General features: G+C 39.2%; 1 protein-coding gene across 1 annotated transcript in view; it reads left to right on the forward strand.

Annotated features, from left to right (window-relative positions):
- Window positions 1–355: 355 nt before the first annotated feature.
- The window catches only part of LOC139719006 (nardilysin-like), a 32,958-nt gene continuing 9,431 nt past the window's right edge, over window positions 356–23,882 (forward strand). Inside the window, exons 1-20 of the mRNA XM_071630447.1 lie at window positions 356–441; window positions 3,738–3,920; window positions 3,972–4,143; window positions 4,828–4,909; window positions 5,423–5,523; window positions 6,061–6,187; window positions 6,680–6,775; window positions 8,892–9,014; window positions 12,363–12,420; window positions 13,080–13,153; window positions 14,069–14,138; window positions 14,754–14,831; window positions 15,476–15,596; window positions 18,180–18,238; window positions 18,998–19,052; window positions 20,008–20,112; window positions 20,568–20,724; window positions 21,286–21,336; window positions 22,433–22,552; window positions 23,640–23,842. Coding sequence (XP_071486548.1) covers window positions 356–441; window positions 3,738–3,920; window positions 3,972–4,143; window positions 4,828–4,909; window positions 5,423–5,523; window positions 6,061–6,187; window positions 6,680–6,775; window positions 8,892–9,014; window positions 12,363–12,420; window positions 13,080–13,153; window positions 14,069–14,138; window positions 14,754–14,831; window positions 15,476–15,596; window positions 18,180–18,238; window positions 18,998–19,052; window positions 20,008–20,112; window positions 20,568–20,724; window positions 21,286–21,336; window positions 22,433–22,552; window positions 23,640–23,842 — 2,121 coding nt within the window. The remainder of the gene's footprint in view (window positions 442–3,737; window positions 3,921–3,971; window positions 4,144–4,827; window positions 4,910–5,422; window positions 5,524–6,060; window positions 6,188–6,679; window positions 6,776–8,891; window positions 9,015–12,362; window positions 12,421–13,079; window positions 13,154–14,068; window positions 14,139–14,753; window positions 14,832–15,475; window positions 15,597–18,179; window positions 18,239–18,997; window positions 19,053–20,007; window positions 20,113–20,567; window positions 20,725–21,285; window positions 21,337–22,432; window positions 22,553–23,639; window positions 23,843–23,882) is intronic.

The following is a 23,882-nucleotide window of genomic DNA, read 5'->3' on the forward strand; positions in this document are numbered from 1 at the left end:
TTAACGCAATTTTTGGCGCTTATGCTATAAATCTCCGTTCTCGTAACTCACTCTTGCTCTTACGATCCTCACCTTGCCTTGCTACCACTTCTCAAACTTTAATAGCATCGCCCATTCACCAGCAGCACCAGCAGTCACGTATGGACCTGTAGCTAGCTAGCTAGGTGCCGCCGTGCGTGCCCGCTCGATCGCAGGCACGGCGCCCGCCCGCCTAAGCCCGCCCCGATGTAAAGCCGGTAGATGACCCGACGGCTGGGCGTGCAGAAAGCCAACATCAGCAGCACGTGTACACGTACACATGCATTGTACGTACGATTGTGTGAACAAACGCCCAACGGCGTTTACCTGTGCTGCAATGGAGGTAACATCTGAGGAAAATGCATTTTCTGAAACTGGTCTCCCCGTAGTAATGAAAAGTCCGAATGATAAGAAAGAATACAGGTAATCTTCATTTTACTATTTTATAGTATTTTGCGGTGACTTGCATAAATGCGTGTGATCTTTTTACCAAGTAACTTTATCCCGATGGTACAGTTCGACAACAGTCCCACTCGTGTTTATTCCTGCTGTGTTTTTTCTAAGCACAAGCCAGCCAGCCTGCCACATTGCCATTGCCATTGGCATTGTATGAAATGTATGCATAACCGCACCACCAGCATTCACTGACCAGCGACCACCCCAACGCACATACTGTTACCGGTACTGAATGTTATTGTTAGTGTTCCTGGTTACAGCGCGCCGAGGTTGATTGCACAGTAGCCCGACCAGACGCTGTGCAGTCCGGGAAACCCGCTCATGAGGACCGCCCCCGCGTACGAGGATGGTCCCTCCTCATGAGGACCTCCCCCTGCCTCATGAGGCCCCCCGGGGAACGCCTCATGAGGCCCCCCATTCACTTCTTATTCATCTCACATCTGACGTATAAATTGTCGCAACTTTGCACGGTGATTTTTTGTTACACACACATGTCCACTATCCATGATGAAAAGAAGAAAAAATCCTGTCTGGTTTTTTTTTCAAAAATCGAGTTTTAATCAACCGATGCAGAGCTCCAGAGCGCCCATCAAAACATGGGCGCCAGCGCGTTCGCACAATGCAAGACTGCCGCACCTAGCGGCCTGATCCGACTAAATATTTTCGATGCTTTTTTCTGCGGCTCTCACCTCTCCGCGCACGAATCAGCCTCGTGAAGCTGAAGTCTGACATCTTTTTACACAAATTCGTAACGAGAAAAATTAAATCAGTACTAACCTGATCTTGTCCATATATTCCAAATGGCAATTCCACACTGATAGAGTAGGTGGGTAGATGACATACTCCAGTTTGTTAGCAAAATAATCACTTTGTAGGTATGACGAGTTCACTTTCTTCGTCAATTCTGCCCACGATTCCGCCGTTTGGGCGCTTTTTCTGGAATCATCCCGCGACGCGACGTACGTCGCATCACATCACGCATCCAGCACATACCAGACTGGTATGTGCTGGATGCGTGATGTGATGCGACGTACGTCGCGTCGCGGGATGATTCCAGAGAAAGCGCCCAAACGGTAAGCGGGCGGCGGAATCGTGGGCGGAATTGACGAAGAAAGTGAACTCGTCATACCTACAAAGTGATTATTTTGCTAACAAACTGGAGTATGTCATCTACCCACCTACTCTATCAGTGTGGAATAGTAATTTGGAATATATGGACAAGATCAGGTTTCTATACTACTGATTTAATTTTTCTCGTTACGAATTTGTGTAAAAAGATGTCAGACTTCAGCTTCACGAGGCTGATTCGTGCGCGGAGAGGTGAGAGCCGCAGAAAAAAGCATCGAAAATATTTAGTCGGATCAGGCCGCTAGGTGCGGCAGTCTTGCATTGTGCGAACGCGCTGGCGCCCGTGTTTTGATGGGCGCTCTGCATCGGTTGATTAAAACTCGATTTTTGAAAAAAAAAACAGACAGGATTTTTTCTTCTTTTCATCATGGATAGTGGACATGTGTGTGTAACAAAAAATCACCGTGCAAAGTTGCGACAATTTATACGTCAGATGTGAGATGAATAAGAAGTGAATGGGGGGCCTCATGAGGCGTTCCCCGGGGGGCCTCATGAGGCGGGGGGAGGTCCTCATGAGGAGGGACCATCCTCGTACGCGGGGGCGGTCCTCATGAGCGGTTTCCCGGACTGAGTGTTAGTGTTAGCATGTTAGTACGCTGTGCGAATACAGCTCTGGTAAATTTACTTAAACGTTACAGTGACTGGGCTGTTTAAGTTAATTGCACAGTTGGTTGCGTAATTTACAATTAAGATGCTGTGATTGTAATCTCTTTCAATAAGAAAAAAAAAATTGTAATGACTGACGCCCAGTGACGGCTGAACAGAAGCGAATCTAGAGGGGGGGTTGGGGTTGGGGGGGTTGGGGGGGGTTGCCCCCCCCCAAAAAAAAAAAAAAATCTGGGGACTATTTTTTTTTTTATCTTATCTTTTTTTTTAAACTTGTAATTTTTAATCTGGCAATGACCTCTATACCAAAAATAGTGGTGTTTTAGATGCAAGAAAACGCCATTTTCACACACAGATTTTCAAAAATTCTCCCTACTGTGGGAGGGGGGACACCCCCCTCCCACACCCTCCCCCCCCCCCCTCGCTCGCTACGCTCCCTCGCATACTGTCCCCAACCCCCCCCCTCTTTATAAAAAGCTAGATCCGCCCCTGCTGAAGTAGGGAAAGCTGACGTTAAGACTAAGAGGGAGGGGCAATCGGAGCTCCATACATCAGCTCCAGCTCCACCCACTCCTGATCCTGACACACAACAAACAAATGTCAAACAAAATGTAAATTTAAAGCTAAAAAAGCAGAGATCTATGCTAGACTAGTTTATGAGGAGAACAGTGTATATTTAAAATTAAAAATGAAATTCTTTAACCAACTTTTATTTGGTAATCATGGGTAATAGCAGTCCCGCACCATACCCGTCCGTTCAGGGTTGTGGGGAGGTAGATGTTACATCATACATGATCAGTTGTGCATGTGATTCACTCTAGCTCGGAAGGAAGATCAACAGATATTGCTGTGGCCCGATTTGTTGATTATTTACAGTCAATTATGACAAATTACTTAGTAAAGCAAGCTACCCTTGATTCGACCATAACGCCGTCCAAAATTCAACCGCCTGCTAGTGCTACATGTAAAACCTATGGTGTTTGTGTGTGGTCAAATTTTGGCACGGGAGGTCGAACTTTGGCATTTTTGCTTTAATCATGATTGGATAAGCTCCAAGATTGCATGTGGACTTCCGGCAAACCTCTTTGGCTAATATTTCACATTTTTGTTGTTACACAACTGATGAAATCATGTTGCTACAGCATTACTTCACTCATTTCTTATCCATACAACGTATACATACATTTTGGAGCAATAATCAGCAGTTCTGCAGGCATATGTTTTGGCTTTAAACTTTAAACTGTACTGTTAAACTGGACTGTTTGTGCTGGTTATGTAAGAGCGCCATGAACATCATTCTTGATGGACTTCAGCGCATTATAAGAGGCCCCTATTATTTATTATTATTTGTTATTATTATTATTATCATTATTATTATTATTATTATTATTCATTCATTTAGACAGGTCTGCACTCGTAGACAAATACAATGACATCTTTAATGGTAAATACATTTAAAAGAATTATAATATGTTACTTGTTATAATATAAGTGTCCAATGCCTCACTATTTTTTTTCTTTCCATCTAGGGTAATCAAGTTAAAAAATGGCCTGACAGCCTTACTGGTGTCAGATGTAGCAGGTGAAGACACAGAAGAAGATGCTGAAATGACTGAGGAGGAGGAGGAGGAGGAGGCCGCGGAGGCGGAGGAAGAGGAGGAGAAAGACAATAGTGCTGCTGCGGCATTGGTCGATGACAAGGGACTTGCTCCGTCCATGGGGCATAGAACAAAAAACGCAGCGGAGGAGGAATTCTCAGGGAGGAAGAGGGTGAAGCAAGACTCAGGGAGAAGTGATGATGATGATGGGACTGGTAATGACGAGGAGGAAATGGATGAGGACGAAGATGATGACGATGGAGAGGGAGAAGAGGAAGGAGAGGAGGACGATGATGAGTCAAAGACAAAGAAAGCACCAAAGAAGCAGGCAAAGTTGGTAAGTGCAGTCCTCTTTAGAACTTGTTTACACGATATGCTTGTATAGCAATTATGTGTACAAGCGATTATTTCTTGTCGTCATGAAACAAAAGAAAGATAATGTTTTTTTGTATTTGGGCAGAGAAAAGAGAGTTCCAGTTAAGTGAGAATTTGTTCACCATTACAAATAATTAATATATGAATTATAATAGAGAGAACGATAAAAAAGAAAAAACACATTTTCATGGCCGTTGGGAGTGTTGTATATGCAGATCTAAGATAATGTTTCCAAGACATTGTATCATATGATTCAATGAATAACTTGTGGACAAAGTATAAAGATGGAAATAATGTATCATGTTTCTTTGTGAGGAAACCGCTTGAATGCATTCCATGATTAGGAGGTGTGATGCAACCCTGAATGTATAATCTTGGCACAAGTGAAAGCTCTCTTAACCCATTGAGGACAGGTCCCGAGTATACTCGGGCAAGTGTCTATGGGAAATGCGTGTTGTAGCAAAATCAGTCCATACTAAAAGGGTTAATAGAATTGCAGATGCCAGACACTTAACTTGTAATTATAAGAATGTCCTGGAGATTAAACACATGTTTCTGAAAGCTAAAGGCATTTATTCACTGAACAGTTTGCCCTTAGTTTCTTATTTTAGAATGTTACAATGTGTATATCATTTTGTATTTGCAGGCAGCAGCAGCTTTGTGTGTTGGCATTGGAAGTTTCAGCGATCCTGACGACATTCCAGGGTTAGCCCACTTCCTAGAGCATAGTAAGAATGATTGCTTCTTGAGGAAGTAGAATATTAGCTAAAGCCTGATCTGATCTACATTGAAATAAATCTTTTACCATAGTTGTAACTGCAGGAATAAGTTCTATGTACCAATGATGTATTGAAGTAATCAAAAGTATGAGATAAATTAGTCAAAGTATTAGATGAATATTACAAAGTTAAAGAGACTGATTTATTATATCAGTCATAACTGAAGTGAAATATGGACTGTGACCACATAAGAATGAGCAAAACTATGCAACATTTATAGTCAACCGCAACTCTCAACTCTCGACTTGTTCTTGAATTTTGATATGTGTATTTGTGTGGTAATAAAAAAAAAATCAGTTTTTATGCAATATTCATGCCACTGTTTGGATGATTTCAACTCGGGGGTCAAACCTTTCATGTTTCATATTGAAATTGACTCAGCTCAAAGTCACATGCTCAATTTTAGTAATTCATTCATTAGTTCTTTGTAATAGCTCCTGTGGTCTATTCTTTTTTTTTCAGTGGTATTCATGGGCAGCGAGAAGTACCCGGATGAAAACTCATTCGATGTCTTCGTCAGGCAACATGGCGGCAGTGACAATGCCTCTACAAGCTTCGACAAAGTAAGTAGATGGGCAGACTTTCTTGAAGTCATTATGATCATATTTTTGCTCCTTTTAGTGAAGTGTAGTGGCAGATATGTTGGGGTTATTGCCACATGTTGATTTTAGATTTGCAATGAGATGATTGTCAATGACGTGTTCTTTTAACAAATTGTGGTTTTTTTTCATAAAATCTTTTACGATGTGTAATTTGTGTTGTATTGCTAACCAAGTTTGAATATGACAGCATTTGTTATCAAAATAGGAAGTCTCGTATTGTAACTTTTATCAGCCAAAAGTTTAGCATGAAATTGGCCAGTGGATATCCTTCAATTTGATTTCATATATCCTTCAATTTCTTTTAGATCTATAGTGAAAGAGTAGAATGTAACCAAGAGAGAAATTCTTTTACATGAGCAGAGTGCAGTGAAATAAAAGATTTTAACAGATGCCTTTTGTATGTAGGTTATAGGAATTAGTGAGTCAGTCTTTAACTGTAACGGTTTCTGAAATGTGGTTTAATGCACGCTCTTTCCCTCATGTGTGTCTGTCTGTAAGACGGTATTTCAGTTTGAGGTTCAAAAGAAGCACTTCCGTGAGGGTCTGATCCGCTTTGCCCAGTTTTTCACTGCCCCTCTCCTGAAGGAGGACTCCACAGACCGAGAGCTGGAGGCAGTAGACAGTGGTGAGGACAAGATATTTCTAGCTCTTGATCCCAGCCCCCTGTAGATTTCATTTTAATTCTGTACTGACTGTCACTTAACATGGACAAATAGTGTGTGAAAAGCAATCACACTCAATTGTATTAGTCAGTTCTCATTTGTATTGAAAATGTTACTTTTTGGTATGTTCTTGGGAATGCAGTGAAAATCTGTTCCTAAAAGATCATTCTTCAAACTGGTGTTTGTCTGTTTGTTTGTTTGTTTGTTTGTTGTTGCTTTTTTTTTTTTTTTTTTGGGGGGGGGGGGGGGGGGTGTTTTTTTAAGTACCAACTACTCTTGATCACTTTTGTGCACTGTTTATATACCTTATGACTGAATTAATATACATAATGCCTTGGTGTTGTCGTTGTAATGCAGTCTTTTCACATGAATTGAACTGAACTAGATTGGAAACAAATTGTCTTATTTTACTGGCCCTGATGGTGTTTTGCATGAACTTCTGCTTCCTCACACAGAGTTCCAAATGAGTCACCAGAATGATTACCATCGGAGGCAGCAGCTCATGAGCGTCATGTGCAAACAGGGTCACCCTATGGCCAAGTTCACTTGGGGTGAGTGATCCTCTGGAGTCCTGGGACGTCTATCACATTGATTGCAAATTTTCATATCAATATTCTGATCAATGAAAGTTGAGATGCTTTGTGACTATTGTTCTTAAAGGGGATGGCTAGTAACTGATCAGTGGGAACCAGTGGGAATGCTGGATGATGATTGTTCCAATCCTTGTGGGATTCATTTCAGAGTACATTATATATCTATTCTTGGGTGAAAATTATTTGCTTCAGGATGGTCTCATATTGAAGTAATGTGCAGTTTAATGTTTCCAGGTAAGCGTCCCTGGTCAGTGACGGGGCATTAATCTGCACATTACTTGAATATGAGACCGATCTGAAGCAAATAATTTTCACACAACAGTAGATATATAATGTACTCTTAAATGAATCCCACAAGGATTGGAACAATCATCCCTCAGCATTCCAACTGATTCCCACTGATCGGTTACTAGCCATCCTCTTTAAGTATGAATATTAGCAACTTGTTAATATAAGCCATGTCAGGGACATTAAAAGATGAAATGACATATTAATGTTTGTGAACCATGTAACACACCAGGAGTTAAATATGACAGCTTACCAGCCACAAAGACCCCCCCCCCCAAAAAAAAAAAAAAAAAAAAAAATAGAAAAAAAATAGAAAAAAATAAAGAAATAAAGAAATAAAAATAAGTAGATAAAAATAAAACAATAACATAAAAATAAAAAAGATAAATAAATAAATAGATAAATAAAAAATAAATAGATAAATAAAACTAAAAAATAAATAAAATGGTATTCTCAGTTCTAGATATGTTTCTCTTTTCTCAACTTCAGTGTGATCCTCACTTTATCCTGTCTTCATCAGTTGTCAAAAGATTTACTCAATCAGATGTAGAACTCTTGAATATATAATTAATGACTTGTGTATGCTATTAGGCATCTTACCTCTTTCAGGGCAGATGATAGTGACTTTTCAATCAAGCTGCTGAATGTACTGACAATTGTATCTGAGGTAATTTAAAGTGAAAACTAAGTTTCGGTAAGTGCTTGAGAACCCGTCTAGCACCATTTCATTTTTGCTTGCAATATATCGAAAGAGTCCACTAAGAAACTTACCTGGCTGACGCGGTTTGCCAGAATGATGAGTCGGTTTGGAGTATTTTGAGAAAAATAATAATAGTAGGAAAACCGACTTTTATTCCAGAAGGCTCCAGACTAACTCGGTCTCGGGAAAAATTCGACCCTACTTCAGACAATTCACATGCAGTAAGTGATCGCCACATTCTACTGGCCACTGCATAATAACAAATGAGGCCTAACTGGGTAATGGACAGGAAAGTGCGTGCTAACGTAATCCTGTACAAAACAAAACAAAAATGACAGCGCGCGGTCCTCAGTTGCTGAGACGCGCGGTCTTTGGAGTTTTTGTTGTTGTTTATCAAGCGCCTTTGATTGTTTTAGAGGTGCTTGATAGGCGCACACTAATTTTGCATGCGCGCAAAAGAGGTTTTGATGCGCGCATTGTAACAACTCGGACCATTACTGCGAGTAGCCAGAACACGAAGCGCTAGTTTATACAGGCCGCTCCCATAGGACAACACTGTATATCAGAGGGACAACCATTACAACTCATCTCGCCTGCCGTCAAAGCGAAGCCGAGTTATCCCCGAGTCCGAGTTTAGCCTGACCCCGTTCGGGTAAGTTCTGAGACTGAACCTTTTTGGTTAATATTTTGCATTTTCGTCGTTACCCATCGAATATCTTGTAAGAACATCGTTATCCTGCACATTTCCTAAGCATACGTTCACATTTGGGAGCGAAATTTGACAACTTTTCAGGCGTACCAGAACTTTGTTTGGGCTTTAAGTTAGCAGTGTTTGTGATATGCGGAGATCACATTATATTCCCAACATAGAACTTTGTAGTGAACTACAAACACTGTGTATGAAAAAGTGAGGCCCTAATGCCACAATGCCAAGGAGAAGAATTATGGTGGTGCCTTTTTGTTTATCATTTGCCAAAGTACACATTTTTCGCTATGCAGAAATAAGAGATGTTATTGAAATCAATTGTACAGATTCACGATAAACAAACCAAAAACCAATGAATGATTGCCTTTCTCCACCAACAGGAAACTCCAAATCCCTGAAGGTAGACCCAGCAGCAAACGACATAAATGTCCACCAGAGGCTGAAGGAGTTCCGATTAAGGGTTTACTCCTCCCACTACATGACTCTTGTGGTGCAGTCAAGGGGTAAGCAAAGAAACCAAGCACTAATTCGTCATCAAAGCAGTGAATGCCATGGTACCACTGGAAAGACATAGTGACTGATTACTGTATAATGATGAAGATCTGGTTGATACTTTTGTGTGACTCTTAGCACAGTTAGTTGGATTACACTCTCTTTATTTGATAATCACATGCACTCTTGTTTTTGTGGGTATGACTCTCCAAGAGTGTTGAGAATACAGATTTAATTTTTCCTCTTTTTTATGCCTCCGCCAACGAAGTGGCCGGAGGCATTATGTTTTTGGGTCGTCCGTCCGTCTGTCCGTCCGTCCATACGTCCGTCCGTACGCCCGTCCGTACGTCCGTCCGTATGTACGTCCGTCCCGTTTTGTTTTTGTTGATATCTCAAGAACCGTGTGGTGGTTTTACATCAAACTTGGTATGAGGGTATATCCTGGGGGGATAATACTTTGTCTGGATTTTAGGGTCACGGGGTCAAAGGTAAAAGGTCACAGGTTATTTTGTGAAAAAAAAGGTTGAAAATTCGTGTTTTTCTCCATATCTCGCAAATGGTTCAAGGTATCTTCATGGAACTTAGTATATATGCTTGTTCCAATGGGCAGTGATTATCTAGGGAAGTTGGGGGTCATGGTTCAAAGGTCAGGGGGTCAAAGGTCAAGGTCAACTCCTCAAAATATCATAACTTTCCTTATATTTATGCAATGCCTGAAGGTTTTTTTTTATGCCTCCGCCACAAAGTGGTGCCGGAGGCATTATGTTTTCGGGTTGTCCGTCCGTCCGTCCGTCCGTCTTTCCGTCCGTCCGTCCGTCCGTCCGTCCTTCCGTCCGTCCGTCCTTCCGTCCGTCCGTAATGAATTTTGTGGACAGGGTAACTACCAAAACCTTTTGAGGTATCCTAATGAAACTTGGCATGTATGTGTATTAGGGGGTGAAGTTGTGCCTATCAACTTTTGGGTGCACATGCTCAAGGTCAAAGGTCAAAAGGTCAAGGTCAAATGCTTAAAATTTTACTATTTCCCCCATATCTATGCAATGCCTGAAGATATTTTCTTGAAACTGAGTGTATACATGTATTACCCAATTAAGATTCTCTGGTGAAAGTTTGGGGTCATGAGGTCAAAAGGTCAAAGATCAAAAGGTCAAGTAAAATGTTAAAATTTCACTTTTTTCTCTGTATCTTGGAAATTGTTCAAGGTATCTTCATGGAACATAGTATATATATGCATCTACTGACTGGCAGTGGTTATCTAGGGAATTTAGGGTTCATGGGGTCAAAGGTCAGGGGTCAAAGGTCAAGGGCAATACTTCAAAATTGTACTATTTTCCTTATATTTATGCAATGCCAGCAGGACTTTTTTTAAAAACTTGATGTATGCATGTATAACTGAATAGAGATTCTCTGGGATTTTTTTTTTGCCAAGAAGGTCAAAGGTCAAAAGGTCAAAGATCAAGTGAAAGTGCTGAACTTAATTCTTTCTCCATATCTCGGAAGTGGCTCAAGTTATCTTGAAACTTAGTACATGCTGAATTTATGTATGTTCTGCCTGACAGTGATTCTCTTATAAATCAAAGGCCAGATGAAAATGATAACAATTTACTGTTCAATACAGAAATTGCGCTTTTTCTCCATACCTTGAAAATTACTCAGTGCACAAACTTATGAAAGTTCTTAAATCCCCAAATACATGCTCTCCTATTCATCCATGGAATTAAACATAGGTCAAGGAAGGTAAACATTCAATACATTTGTGACAAACATGTCATTTTAATATTTTGCCAATTTTGTGAAAATGTAATCACACATTGTCCACATGTACTATAGACCTATTAGGAGAATCTTGCATTATGGCGGAGGCATACCAGTCGCCATAGCGACATTTCTAGTTTTAACTTGATGTATGCATGTATTACCCGATATATATCGTCGTGCGCATGGCAGATTGTTGTTAGCGCACTTCCGTGCGCATGGCAGATTGTTGTTAGAGCACTTCCGTGCGCATGGCAGAATGTTGTTAACCCTATGCGCACTCCCACACCCTAACGACAATCTGCCATTTGCACTCCCACACTGTAACGACAATCTGCCATGCGCACTCCCACACTGTAACGACAATCTGCCATGCGCACGACGATATATTCTGTGGGAAGTTTCTAGCCAAAAGGTCAAAGGTCAAAAGGTCAAAGGTCAAGTGAAAGTGTTGAATTGCACTTTTTCCTCCATATGTCAAAAGGAACTCAAGGTATCATCATGAAACTGACATATTTATGCATGTTCAACCTAACAGTGATTCTCTTTGGAACTGTGAGGTCAAAGGTCAAAGGCCAGGTTTAGATAATGCTATTTTCCCATTTGATACTGAAATCATACTTTTTCTCAATACCTTGAAAATTACTCAATGCATAAACTTATAAAAGGGTCAAAAGTCAAGTAAAAATCATCAGTTCCCCAAATACCTGCACTCTGACATTTTAATCATTCATCCAATTGAACCTAGTTCTAGGAAAGTGAACATTCAGCACATTTGTGGCAAACCTGTCATTTTGATATTTTGCCAATTGTGTGAAACTGTCATCACACATTGTCAAGACATTGTACTATAGACCTATTAGGAGAACCATGCGTTATGGCGGAGGCATATCAGTCGCCGTAGCGATATATCTAGTTTTCTCTTTTATTGAAATAGCAATGTAGCAGTTGATATAATGACCCAGAGGCAGTCGTTTGAATGCAGCATGTGCAAAGAGGTATTGAAGACAAATGTAGTAACAGTGGAAATCTGGGTCTCCTTTCATAAAAGATGTTATGATAGTAATTCTTGCTAGAATAGCAACTTCTTGTAGCAACAGCCAATCAGGAAGCAGGATTTGTGTCGTTACCATGACAATGGCCATTCCAGCAAGAGTTGCTATCATGGCAACGTTTTGTGAAATTGAGCCTTGTTCTCACCTCAGCTATGGGCTGCATTTAATCAATGAATCTTTGTGTTCTGTTAGTCATTAGCACCAAGATGCCCTCTCTGAAGCAGACTTGAAGAGAGAGAGTTAATTATGACAGTTACTATTCACCCATTGGATTGTTCCAGTGAAAAGTGAAGAAATGTCGTTATCAAAATCTTTGAAGGTGAGAATGTGGATAGGCCCTTTTGAGGGCCACAGATACATGTGTACCGAAGAAAGAACATGTGGTGTATAATGATAATGATAATGAATAACATTTATATAGCGCTTAATACTGATGTTTCTAAGCGCATGGTGTATCATGAAGCCTTTTACGACTAAATGTTATTATTGTCGTGATGATACTGTTTTCTCATCCTTTTAATGTGCTTTGTTGTGTTTTGGCTATTACAGAATCACTTGATAATCTTGAAGAATGGGTCCGCGAAGCATTCAGTGATGTTCCTCACAAGTAAGAGAGATGCATTGAGCCATTCCTGCATCAAGTCCAGATATTAACAAGTTATAGTTTGTGCATTGCCTATTCAAATTTGCAGATGAGTAATACAATGAGATGAGATAACAGTAACCACTGATTTAAAAAAGATTCCTGTTTGCATATAACAGACTGCAATATGCTACATTTGGAGAAATATTTATATGTCATTGCAGCATTTACAAGTAGACCTATTCCTGAGTAAGACTTGTGGAAATTTGGCTGGAAATTGAGTGGTGTTATTACATGATTGCAGTATGACAGAGTAACAATGGACTGCTTAGATTTAGGGTGATATGGAGAAAGAAGAGGGGGGGGGGGTACACAATGTATTCAGGAAGTAAGTAGTTATTGCACGATTTCAACAAAGCTCATGACATTTGTACATGAACTTATCAGGCAATGGGTTGATCACATTTTGAACAAATCCAAATATAGCACACACACACAAAAAGAATGAATGGTTTTCAGTCATGGTTCCTTTTTTGCTGTACACACTTTGTACCCAATACCATTCTGTTTTTAACAAATATAATGTGGTCAATACTTTATGTATTTTTCTCTCTCTTTGTGGCATGTGATGTACAAAAGCCTAATCATTACTTTGTCCTTGTTTCATCCCAAATGTGTACCAGTGGTTTAAATCAGCCCAGCTTCATGGACCATGGTCAGCCTTTCATGAAAGAAGAATTCTGCAAACTTTACAAAGGTATGCACTCACTGAGGTGAAAAGGTATGCGCTCTTCCAGAGCACTAGTTTTCAAGGTGAAATCAGAGTGATTTGGTAATGGTGCGATATTGAGTAGAATTCCTGTAGCTTGCAGTGGCTTCTGCATTTGAGCACAGCAGTGTGAGCTGTTTATGTGTTTGTGATGAAGACAGAGTATTTCTGTGTGTGCATTAGTGCATTAAAGGTCTTCGTGGGCGTATACACACCAAAGCAAGGTAGAGTGTGCATGAGGAGAATACATGAATACCATAATGTGTTCTCTGGTGAGAGAATGCTTGACTTGATATGAATATGATGCCATTTAAAGAAATACTCTGGTCATAAAAACATGGACTCATCTCATTGTATATGCATTCTGTCTTGGATTTATGAGTCCTGCTACGTGCATTTACAAGAAAAGGCATTGACATTAAAGTAAAATTATATTATATCTTTTATGGGAAAGGTTATTATACATGTAAAAGTTTAGTTCTTATCCCTTTGCATGGTTCATATTCTTCTGTTACCTACTGGATGAATAGGCATATCCCAAAAAGATGTGTAGCTCACTTACTATACAATAATGACTTTGAGAACTATGGCTTTTTATCACTATTACCTGGTACTTCTTTTTTTTACGTAGTAAGTATATTATGAAATATTCCTGTTTATATGTTATATGAACAAGCATATCCTCCATAGGGTTGTTTCCTTGCTCTTGCTTTGAAAGACATTATGAAAAACAGATACTCATGCTAATAAGCCCAGCATTTTAGTTTTTGTATATAGTTTGAATGTGTGACAGAATTACAAAATTTCTTGTGCGCATTCACATCTAACTTCTCTCTTTCTGTTATACAGTGTATTTAGAAAATGTTGTAACCCCTCTGTGTCATTCTGCTGTTCCCTTTGTAGTTGTGCCTGTTGAAGACATGCATCAGTTAGACATCTTGTGGTCCCTTCCATCATTGCAGAAACATTACAGGTACCGAAAAGGATGCATTTTATGCATTTAACACTGGTATTACAGCATACTACATCATTCTAATAATGATGATAATAAGTATAGTAATATACTGTTGTTGTATAGCACATGTCACAGAAATAAATTCAAATTTCTATGCACTTCGAAGATGGAAAATACAGAAATAACGGGGAAATAGACACAAGGGAGAGAAGAAGAGATCAGATGAGGTGAACATTGACATACAGCTTGAAATCTAATCTATTAACAAATAAAAGAAATACGTTTTCAAAAGACTTTTAGAATCACCTACTGTATCAGCCGTCTTTAGATGCTGAGGTAATTCATTTCAAATCTCCTCCAGTTTGAAAAATCTTGTACCATGGTAATTTATTAATATTGTTTGGATGACTAAAAAAAAATTTTGACTGAGAGCAAAGGTTTCTTGCAGTACAACATTTTGTTGAGTAACTGCTTTGAATAAGCAATATTGTTAGTTTTATGCTGATATGCTACATGCTTGTAGGTCTTACACTGTACATATTCATAGATAGCAAACATTTGCATGTAGTGTGATGTCTATATCACTCATATGGATACAAAAATCTGCTTTTCTTCCTCCACTACCAAATCAAGATGCAAACCGCTGCACTACCTGGGCTGGTTACTGGGACATGAGGGCAAAGGGAGCATCATGGCTTTGCTCAAGAAAAGGTCAGCAATATATCTTCTGATTTATCTTAGAAATAACTCCGAAAAGAATGATTTCCTTTTCATCACTGACTAAATATCTTTACTTTTTGCTATTATCAGGAGACCAAACCACACTTCAAGATGTTATTGTTGTTCTTAATAATTTGTAGTTATTATATTGCTTATTATATCATGTTCCTAGAATGTTAATCAATGTATGGTCTAAATATATTCATTATTTTCTATCTGGTCACAGTCTAGAGTCACTGGTGTACCAATAATTGAAGTAAACTCTATTCAATCTGCACTTTCATGTAATTGTTATTTGAAATAGATTTTTAATTCTAGACTTTATAGACATTGATTGCTAATTATATGTGGAAACTGCTTTCTGTCATTTTGAAAGCCAAATGACCATCACTTCATTGCTTTGTTTAAATTTTGTCAATAGAGTGATACTTATTTTCTCTTCAGTGAAATGGAAGATTTGCAACATGTTCATATCAGTAAGAAGAATTTCATGATAGCAAGAAGGAAAGCTGAAATAACTTTGTGTTGGTACGTAATTTTTAAATCCAGTAAGACATTATTAAATGAACCATAACACTGAATAATTTTATGTGCAGAACATTCAACAAGTTTGATATTTTAAACTATGACTGCAGAGCTCTGGCGTTGAGGTTGTACTGCGGGAACTCAGAAACCAGCACTGAGCACAATGAGACCTATGCTGCCTTCAGCTTCAGCATTGTCCTGTCAGATGAGGGCCTCAAACAAGTTGACGAGGTTTGTTTCTAACCTAGACTCCTGTTTCATCAGGAATATTGTGATACCAAGGCCAGCCTTGGGACAGCCTATATTTTAGTGTAAATGCATGTGGGTCCAAATGGTGTAACGCTTTTGGACTGTACAGTACTGGTTGAGGTGGGGATTCATGTTTTGAACATTTCTAAGTGAGATAATGAGAAACCTCTTATGAAATATGAAAGAGCATGCAATTTTAAGAAGGATTCAATGTTTATTTGATGAAAATTGGTTTTCAAATGACTGAGATACCCAAAAAAGTGATAATAATAAAAAGCGACGGGCCACGCCTTTTATTAGGATCTCTTTGTTTCACCTTGTTTTTGGATATCTCAGCCATTTCAAAACCGAATTTCTTAACAAACTTTTGATACCAATTAGAATTGCATGCTCTTTGACATCTCATAGAGTGATTTCTGAATATCTCGCAAAACGTTTAAAAGCTAAATCCTCACCTCGACCAGAACTGTACACACCCTTTAAGGTAGCCTTGGCCCTTCCTTTGGCAGGCCTACTTTTTACGTTATAATGCATGCGGGCCCAAATGTATATGAAAGGAGTAAAGGTCAAGTAACAATCGTCATATCCCGTAGTACCTGCTCTCTAAACAATATAGCCATTAATCCAATTGAACCTACTTCAAGGAAAGTAAATAATCACCACATTCTGATTTTTTTTTTTTTGGCCAATTACTGTAAAAGTGGAAATTTTTGTGGTGTTGAAATTTTCGCGCATTTTGCGCATCCAGAAACTAGCACGCAAATATTTTTGCTTTGCCATATGTTCCAGTAGTTGATGTCTTCATTCCGCAGAGTTAAAAACACACGAAACCCTTCTTACCTGGCTGAGCGTGAAAAATTAGTTGCGCGAAAATATCCACTTTTACAGTACATGAAAATGTCACACGACACATTGTCAAGACGTACTATAGACTTATTGGGAGAACCATGCATTAACGCGGAGGCATACCAGTCGCCATAGCGACATTTCTAGTTTTTTTTTTGAAAAACAGAATGGTGATCATTTCTATCTGTGCACAAATTATACTAGATGTACACATATCAAATGTAAGTGTGACAAATTACCCATGCATGAATAATTCTTTGTTTACTTGAAGAGCAACACTATGACAAAATGTTTCAATGTTTTCATTGAGGCTGACCTGAAATTGTTGATGTTGACACATAAAGGCCAGCCTGGCAGTGTAAGCGGGGTCCTGGTCTGTTTCTATTAACCCTAAAAAGACTGGGCTATTTTGGTAGCTCGAAAGACTGGGGGGGGGGCCTAAAGGGCCCCCCTTAAGATCTCGGCCGTGGATCGCGCGATCGCCGCGGAAATTTGCACAATGGTAGTGTGCGATGTAATCTACAAGATCGTATATTTAAATTTTCCAAAATAGTCTTCTTTTATTTCATTTTGATTAATTATGCTAATTTATGCGAGAAATCAGACTTTTTATCTAAATCAGTAAATAGAGCTCCAAAAGTGCTCATTTTTGGTCTAAATATTCTTTGTAGCATTCTTAGCAAATGTACTTGAAAAAAAATTCGGTATCAAAATTAATTTCTTATTTATTTTATTGTTTTATGAATTTCTTATGTATTTCCTTGTTTTTTCGACCTCTTGTTTTTGTTGTTTTTTTCAGCAAAATTTGTGGCAGACCCTTTTTGAAGCATATTGCTACTGAAACAAATTGATTTTAGCCATTGAGAGTAAAAATAAGCATATTTATATGAACCACTTGATAAAACTCAATTTGTATTGACTTTGTACACAAAATCACATTTTTGAGCCATTTTCGGTCTCACGTGCATGTACAAAAAGTTATGTAACTTCAGAACCGTACCCCCGGGCGTCACAAATTTGGTGTCAAAATGTGCGGGAAACTCGAAAGAAAAAAGTCATATAGCATCGCGGCGAGAGCATTGCGTGTTGCTGAGTAATCGCGCGAAATGTCGAGGGGGGGGCCTTTTAGGCCCCCCCCCCCAGTCTTTTTAGGGTTAATACCCAACACTCCATCCACATGTATCAATGTACCGGTAATAATACCCATTCTTGACATACACTGCTGAAAGTGAACAGGCAATGTTATTCTTCAGCTCTTGTGTGAATGCCTGGGATAAACATCAAGGACTTTATGAAATAGTCTCTCTCTACCAGTTTCCTGTTTGTGTGGTCACACCTGACATTGTGCTTGACAAGAAGCATACCAGCAATAGTGATGATTACATCTATATACATGTACATGTAATTGAAGGATTATCATGCTGTTTTTGTTTTGTTTTGTTTCGTTTTTCTACTTACAGACTTAAAGCAGTCAAGTGGCATCAAATGTCTAGACCATATACTCGTCATGGCCAATGACTGGTTTTGAGTGCTATTTGGCGAGACAATATCTTGACAAGTGGCGTTAATGCTCTAGTGTAACATGTATCATGGACAAGTAGTGACCTTTACAGTGGTCCTTGGAATATTTTGCAGGTAGCTGTCACTCTGGGATGATGTCAGTATGAGGTTTATTTCCTTAGTTTTATGTCTGTGTTGTATTCCGTTGTTTATTTCCAGGTGTTGCTGATAATCTTCCAATACATCAAGATGCTGCAGAAGGAAGGGCCACAGAAAAGGTGACTTGGAATTGCAGCTAAAGCTGTTGCTACAGTGCAGTTGAGGTTTTCCTAGTGGAAGAAGTGTAATAGAGAGGAGGCATTTACCAGAACTTTTACTCTGATAATGCTGATGGTCATGGTGGTGGTGGTTGTAGTGGTGGTGGTGATAATGATTATAGTAATAATCACATTCCTGTGATGGACACACTAGAATTGATTGCGTTACTATCACCTTTATATATGATATGCAAAATGAAACTTGTGATATATATACTATAATGTGTACAGATACAGACCTGCTAAAATATACCAGGTAAATCTTGAAATCAAAGGAGAGCTGCAGGCAATGGCAAGGCAAAACAATGTGGATCTCATTCAAATTATCAGCCTTAATCAATTCAGACATAGGCAGGGCAACTAAGTGGACATTTAGGATTGGCAGAAAAGGTCACACCTTAAGTATATCTCAAGTGGTACTTGAGATTATGTGAAGAGTTTGATTGCAGAACGTGTTAACTCCATTCTTGTGAAGTCGAGATATTTGCAATTAAAGCTGCTAAAAACAAATAAAATTATGAAATATGGGGTATTTTTAACCATAACTTCAAGAATATTCCTTGTTATGTTACAAGTGAGGTATCACTGGAATTTTTTCTTTTGTTCTATCTGATGACTGACTTAATTGAAAATGTTTGAAAATGGTGCTTAGTCCATTTTGTGGTGAAAGTTTTCATATGTCTACATGTATCTCTTTGTTATTATACTCTGTCTTTGCAGGATATTTGATGAAATCAAGACCATAGATGACAATATATTCAGGTTCTTTTCAGAGGTTTGTTCAGTTGTCATTTTTTGCAGTATTTGTTTAACTTTGAGGCTTGAGATTGTTCACACTAGACACTGTTGGACCTCGAGTCTAAATGCAGATACATAGAGAGAATGAGCTTATCTTTGTATAAAACATGATTTGTTTTCTTTGTGTGTTTACACTAAAGTGTTGGTAATAAGATGTTCCTGAAAATGAATGAGCTTTGAAAGAATTTATTTATTGCTTTTTTTTCGGGGGGGGGGGGGGGGAGGGGGTATGTCTGTCACTTGCTTATCATCGTAAGTAATTGTAAGCCTGTTGTTTGTATTTAGGGGATATCAGTTATAGGAGTTACTTTTGTATTGATTGATTATCATTAACGTAACCATCTTTGTCTTGCTGTAAAACTATTCAGATTCTTTCATTTTGTTTTTCTCACCTGGATGCAACAGAAAAAAACAAAAAATTCTGGCCATACCATCATGAAATCTGCTTCTTCTTTTTTTTTTTTTTGTCTAGAGATAAATGCTCTCTTAGTTGCAGATTTTGTTTAGTTCTTGACAATGCAGTTTCAAGACCCACTGTAACAGCTAAGATTCTCTTACCTGATTTGTTAATTCATGGAAGTAGTGGTAAATTGATGGAAGTTATGCTTTGCAGGAAAATTAGTATGTTGATGTCAATTCCCATTTTTCTTCTGTGTTTCCTCACAGAAAGCAAAAAATGGGACTGAAATTATGATTTTTTGACACCATGTAACACCCAAGTAGAGCAGAGACTAATTCTAAATCTAAGTGAAATCAGAAATTGCAGGAGGAGAAAGATTTTGGCATGTGGAAAGAAAACCTGTAAACTAGATTTGATGCCTCTTATAGATATTCAAGCTTTTTACCCCCCTGATTCAAGTCTTCTTTATCACACACTCGAAAGTGAAATCCTCTTGACCAAACTTGCCACTTGTGTTTGTCCTCCTCTGAAGATTGATCCGGTAGAAAATGTAGAGGGGCTGTCAGAGCAGATGCAGCTGTATCCAGTGGAGGAGTACATTACTGGTCCTCTCATTCAGACCGAATACAATGAGCAGGTGAGATTTGTTCATTCATTCTGCTTAGATGACATGTCTATCCCTTACCTGAAGGGGTGGGGTAATATGCTCACACATTTTACTATGAGTGGGGCTGCACTAACTGCACACCCTGTGATTTCAAAATAACACACTCTACTTCTCTTTGATTGTAATCTTTTTGTAGCAGTGCATTTGTTTATTTGTGATGTTTTTAATCAGTTTTCTGAAGCGGTGGGGCAACATGCTCACATACAACTTTATTTTACTATAAGCGGAGATGTGCTAATTGCACACCGTGTGACTTCTAAATACCTGGTATCACACAACATACTACTTTTGAACTGTTATCTTTTTGTTTTCATTTTAGAGCAGAAATTAATGGTTTCTGAAGGCATATGGATCTATGTTTTACCCGTTGCATGTCAACCATGATTTATGTGTTGTTGTTTTTTCTTGTTTATTGTCCTTTTCAGCTGATCAGAGAGTGCACTGACATTTTGTCCTTAGACAGCATCAACATTTGTCTTTCGTCCAAGAAGTTTGCTGGTCAGACGGACCGGACAGAGAGCTGGTTCGGGACAGAGTACAGCGTCCACCCGATTCCAGAAAAATGGCTGGCCAGGATTCGGGGTGAGTGACGTGGTCATGACTTACTGATTTCTTATTATCCTGAGAATGACAGATGGATGAGTGTTTTGCACTCAATTAAAGTACTAAAACTGCTAATTTGATATTCTTTCAAAACTGAACCATGGTATAGTTTATCAAGTTATGCACTAGTCAGTCTTGGAATGCTGTATGTTTCTGACCAGTGTCCCTTGCAGAAACTTAAGTTAAGGTAGGTTGTCGTGTTTTGGTTAATGCAGTGATACTTCGTATGCCGATGAGAGTTTCACAGCTCATGAACAAAAAGTTTCACACAGATTTTTTGGAGATAGATGTTTCTAAAGCCAACTGGGTAAAGTGCAGTACTGGAAACTTCAATTAAATAGGCCTGCGAAGTAGTAGAGAGGCATTTTTGATGGCATGCCGAATTGTACCTAAGGGTGATAGACTGATTTGACAGCCATGATTCTATCTTAATGTTTTGCAAATGATTGAGAATTGAGAACAGTTCATGCAGGTTTGAAATTTATTCCTGATGTCTTATCAGCTTCACTGCATCTGTCAAATATTCTCTTTGGATTCCAGATGCAGACCTGAACCCCGCCCTTCATCTTCCAACACCAAACAGGTTTATTGGTGAGTTGAGTCTCTTTCTCTGTCTTTTCAATTCCTCTCTGTACATAGGTGATGATTGCCTTTTATTCATCTTCACAGTACCACAGTATTGTATTTTTCTGTGCTTGTGTTTGTACCGTAAAACCAGATGATTTCGGGTGCATGAAGTTTTCATGAATTTTGCGAGGAGCCATGATTTGTGAAATTGAAATGCAAGCGATAGCTTTTGTCTATGCACAATGCATGGAATGCCAGTCACCAAGTCGCGGAAGTTTCATGCAGTGAAAAGGGCCACCGGCTCCAGTTCTCAAAAGTTTCATGCTGTAAATATTTCTGCTTTTACAGTATATATGTGTGTGCGTGTGTGTGTGTGTGTGTGTGTATGTCTGTTTGTCTGTCTGTCACGAGAAAGAGAGAGAGCATGAGAGAAAGAATGTATATTTTGGTAGCAATGTATTCTTGATTTAGTGAGCATGGAATATGACCGAGCTGTGATGTTATGAAATTGAAATTAAAAGATACATCATCAAACTGCAAAAACTTGGTTCTCAGTCTTGATGTGGATTGGAGCTTGCTGGCAGCAAGTTTACACCAGTTGACCCCATCCACCAGCAACCCATTCCAAGCAAGATCACAGCTTCTACGTAGCGTGTAAATCAAAGTGGTTTATACCTAAAACAGTGCAGTGTGCAGCAGTCCATTGATCAGTGGTGTGGCATTCAGGTATAGGGCGATTACCCCCTGGGCAATTACCCCAGACCCTTCACCTGACCCTAACCCTAATCCTAATCCCGAACTTAATCCTAATCCTAATCCTAATCTTAATCCTAACCCAAACTCTAACCCTAAACCTAACCCTTAGCCTAATCTTTACTCTAACCTTATCACTGCCCAGTATTTAGCCCGAGGGTAATTGTCCTCCGGGGGTAATTGCCCTGGGCCCTGTTTTATGAAGACTTAAAATTGATTATAAAGCTGATTTCAACTCTAAGTCTATGGCAGCCTGTGTGGTAAGGAAATTTAAAATCGATTTTATCTTTTGATAAAAGGGGGCCCTGATACGGTGGCATTCATTGTTACAGTTCCTATGTGTTCGCATTTTCTCTCTGGTTCACAGCCACCAAGTTTGACCTGAAGGAAGCAGACAGGCCCGACACGGATTACCCATCATGCATCCTGCAGACAGAGCACAGCCGACTGTGGTACAGACGGGACACCAAGTTCAAGACGCCGAGAGGTAAGGATGCTGGCATCTTGTCAAAAGTGAAACCACTTGTCATGGAAAATTTTGAAGAAGTTGACATAAGTTCAACCGTGCGCTATTCATTTCTCAAATTTTTGACTGATTTATGTGTACATTGATATCTATGCAAGAACACCTGTCACAAAAGGTCCTTTTTTTTTTTTTGTGGCAGTTGTACCTCGTTTATAGTGGTTGATCCCCAGCTGTCTATGCGGAATGGTTCCATGGCACTTGCTCCTGGACAATGGCTCCCATGAAATATCTGCACCCTATTCCAAAGCCAAACATTAATTCTACCCAGAAACGTAAACCTAACCCTAATCCTAATCCTCACATCATACTAAACCTTAAACCCTATCATGACCCTACTCCTAACTCCTAGTCTTTGGAGAAAATATTACCGGAGCAATTGTCCCAGGAGCATACAAATGTATGTCGTGTCACCATGTGGGATGCATGTTCTATTCGACAAATTGATGTTCAGTGATTTGCAAGCATGTCAAAGTCTTGTTTATACTTCCCAATATGTGTGGGCAGAAGAAATAGTGGCAATGATTATTTTTGCCTTTGTAGTTAGTTTCAGAAAAAAAAAAAAAAAACATTTATCTGTTGTGCTGCGTAGGTTTTCAAGATTCTTGTTCTGAGGATTGGTATGGTTCTATTATCATTGTCACTGTCATTATAACCATTTGTCTCCTACTTACTTTCTTCTGCCACCATGACTGATGACATTGTTGATGCTGTTTTCATATCGCGTAGTATTTTGTGGAAAGGTCTAAATTATTAATGTTTGTAAAAAGAACACCAAACAAACAAGAATCCAATAACTGCAAAGCGTGTAGAGATGCTTAATCTGTAATTCAGCATTAATCAGTTATTTCATCTCTTTTTTCCTCATGCATTTGTACAAGTTTCTTTCTAGTTTATACATGTTCAAAAAAGTTGTACTTTTCAGAAGCTTGGGGATTGTCACATGATCCTCATGTTGACACTCTTGTTCTGTAATTCCTCAAGTACTCAGTTTGTTCCTTTATTGATGAGCACTGAGCTTCACAAACCTCAAAATGACTTATCACAATAGCATCCATGTGCTTCCACCTGATGACCCCGCTGGTGAACCAGTCCCCTCACCACGCCGTGACCTTTGACCTCTTCGTGAACCTGCTGGAACACCAGCTGACCGAGACTGCGTACGAGGCTGAGGCTGCCGAGCTGGGCTACTCCCTCAAGGCGCTGGAGACGGGATTGGAGATCAAGCTGTATGGCTTTGATCACAAACTGCCAGTAAGTATCGACTGCAGCGTGTTCCTCCATAGATTACAAT

This window comes from Diadema antillarum, unplaced genomic scaffold, assembly GCF_040938485.1.
Source record: "Diadema antillarum isolate AM-2024a unplaced genomic scaffold, OU_Dant_1.0 scf00000103, whole genome shotgun sequence".
NCBI classification, from domain to species: Eukaryota; Metazoa; Echinodermata; class Echinoidea; order Diadematoida; family Diadematidae; genus Diadema; species Diadema antillarum.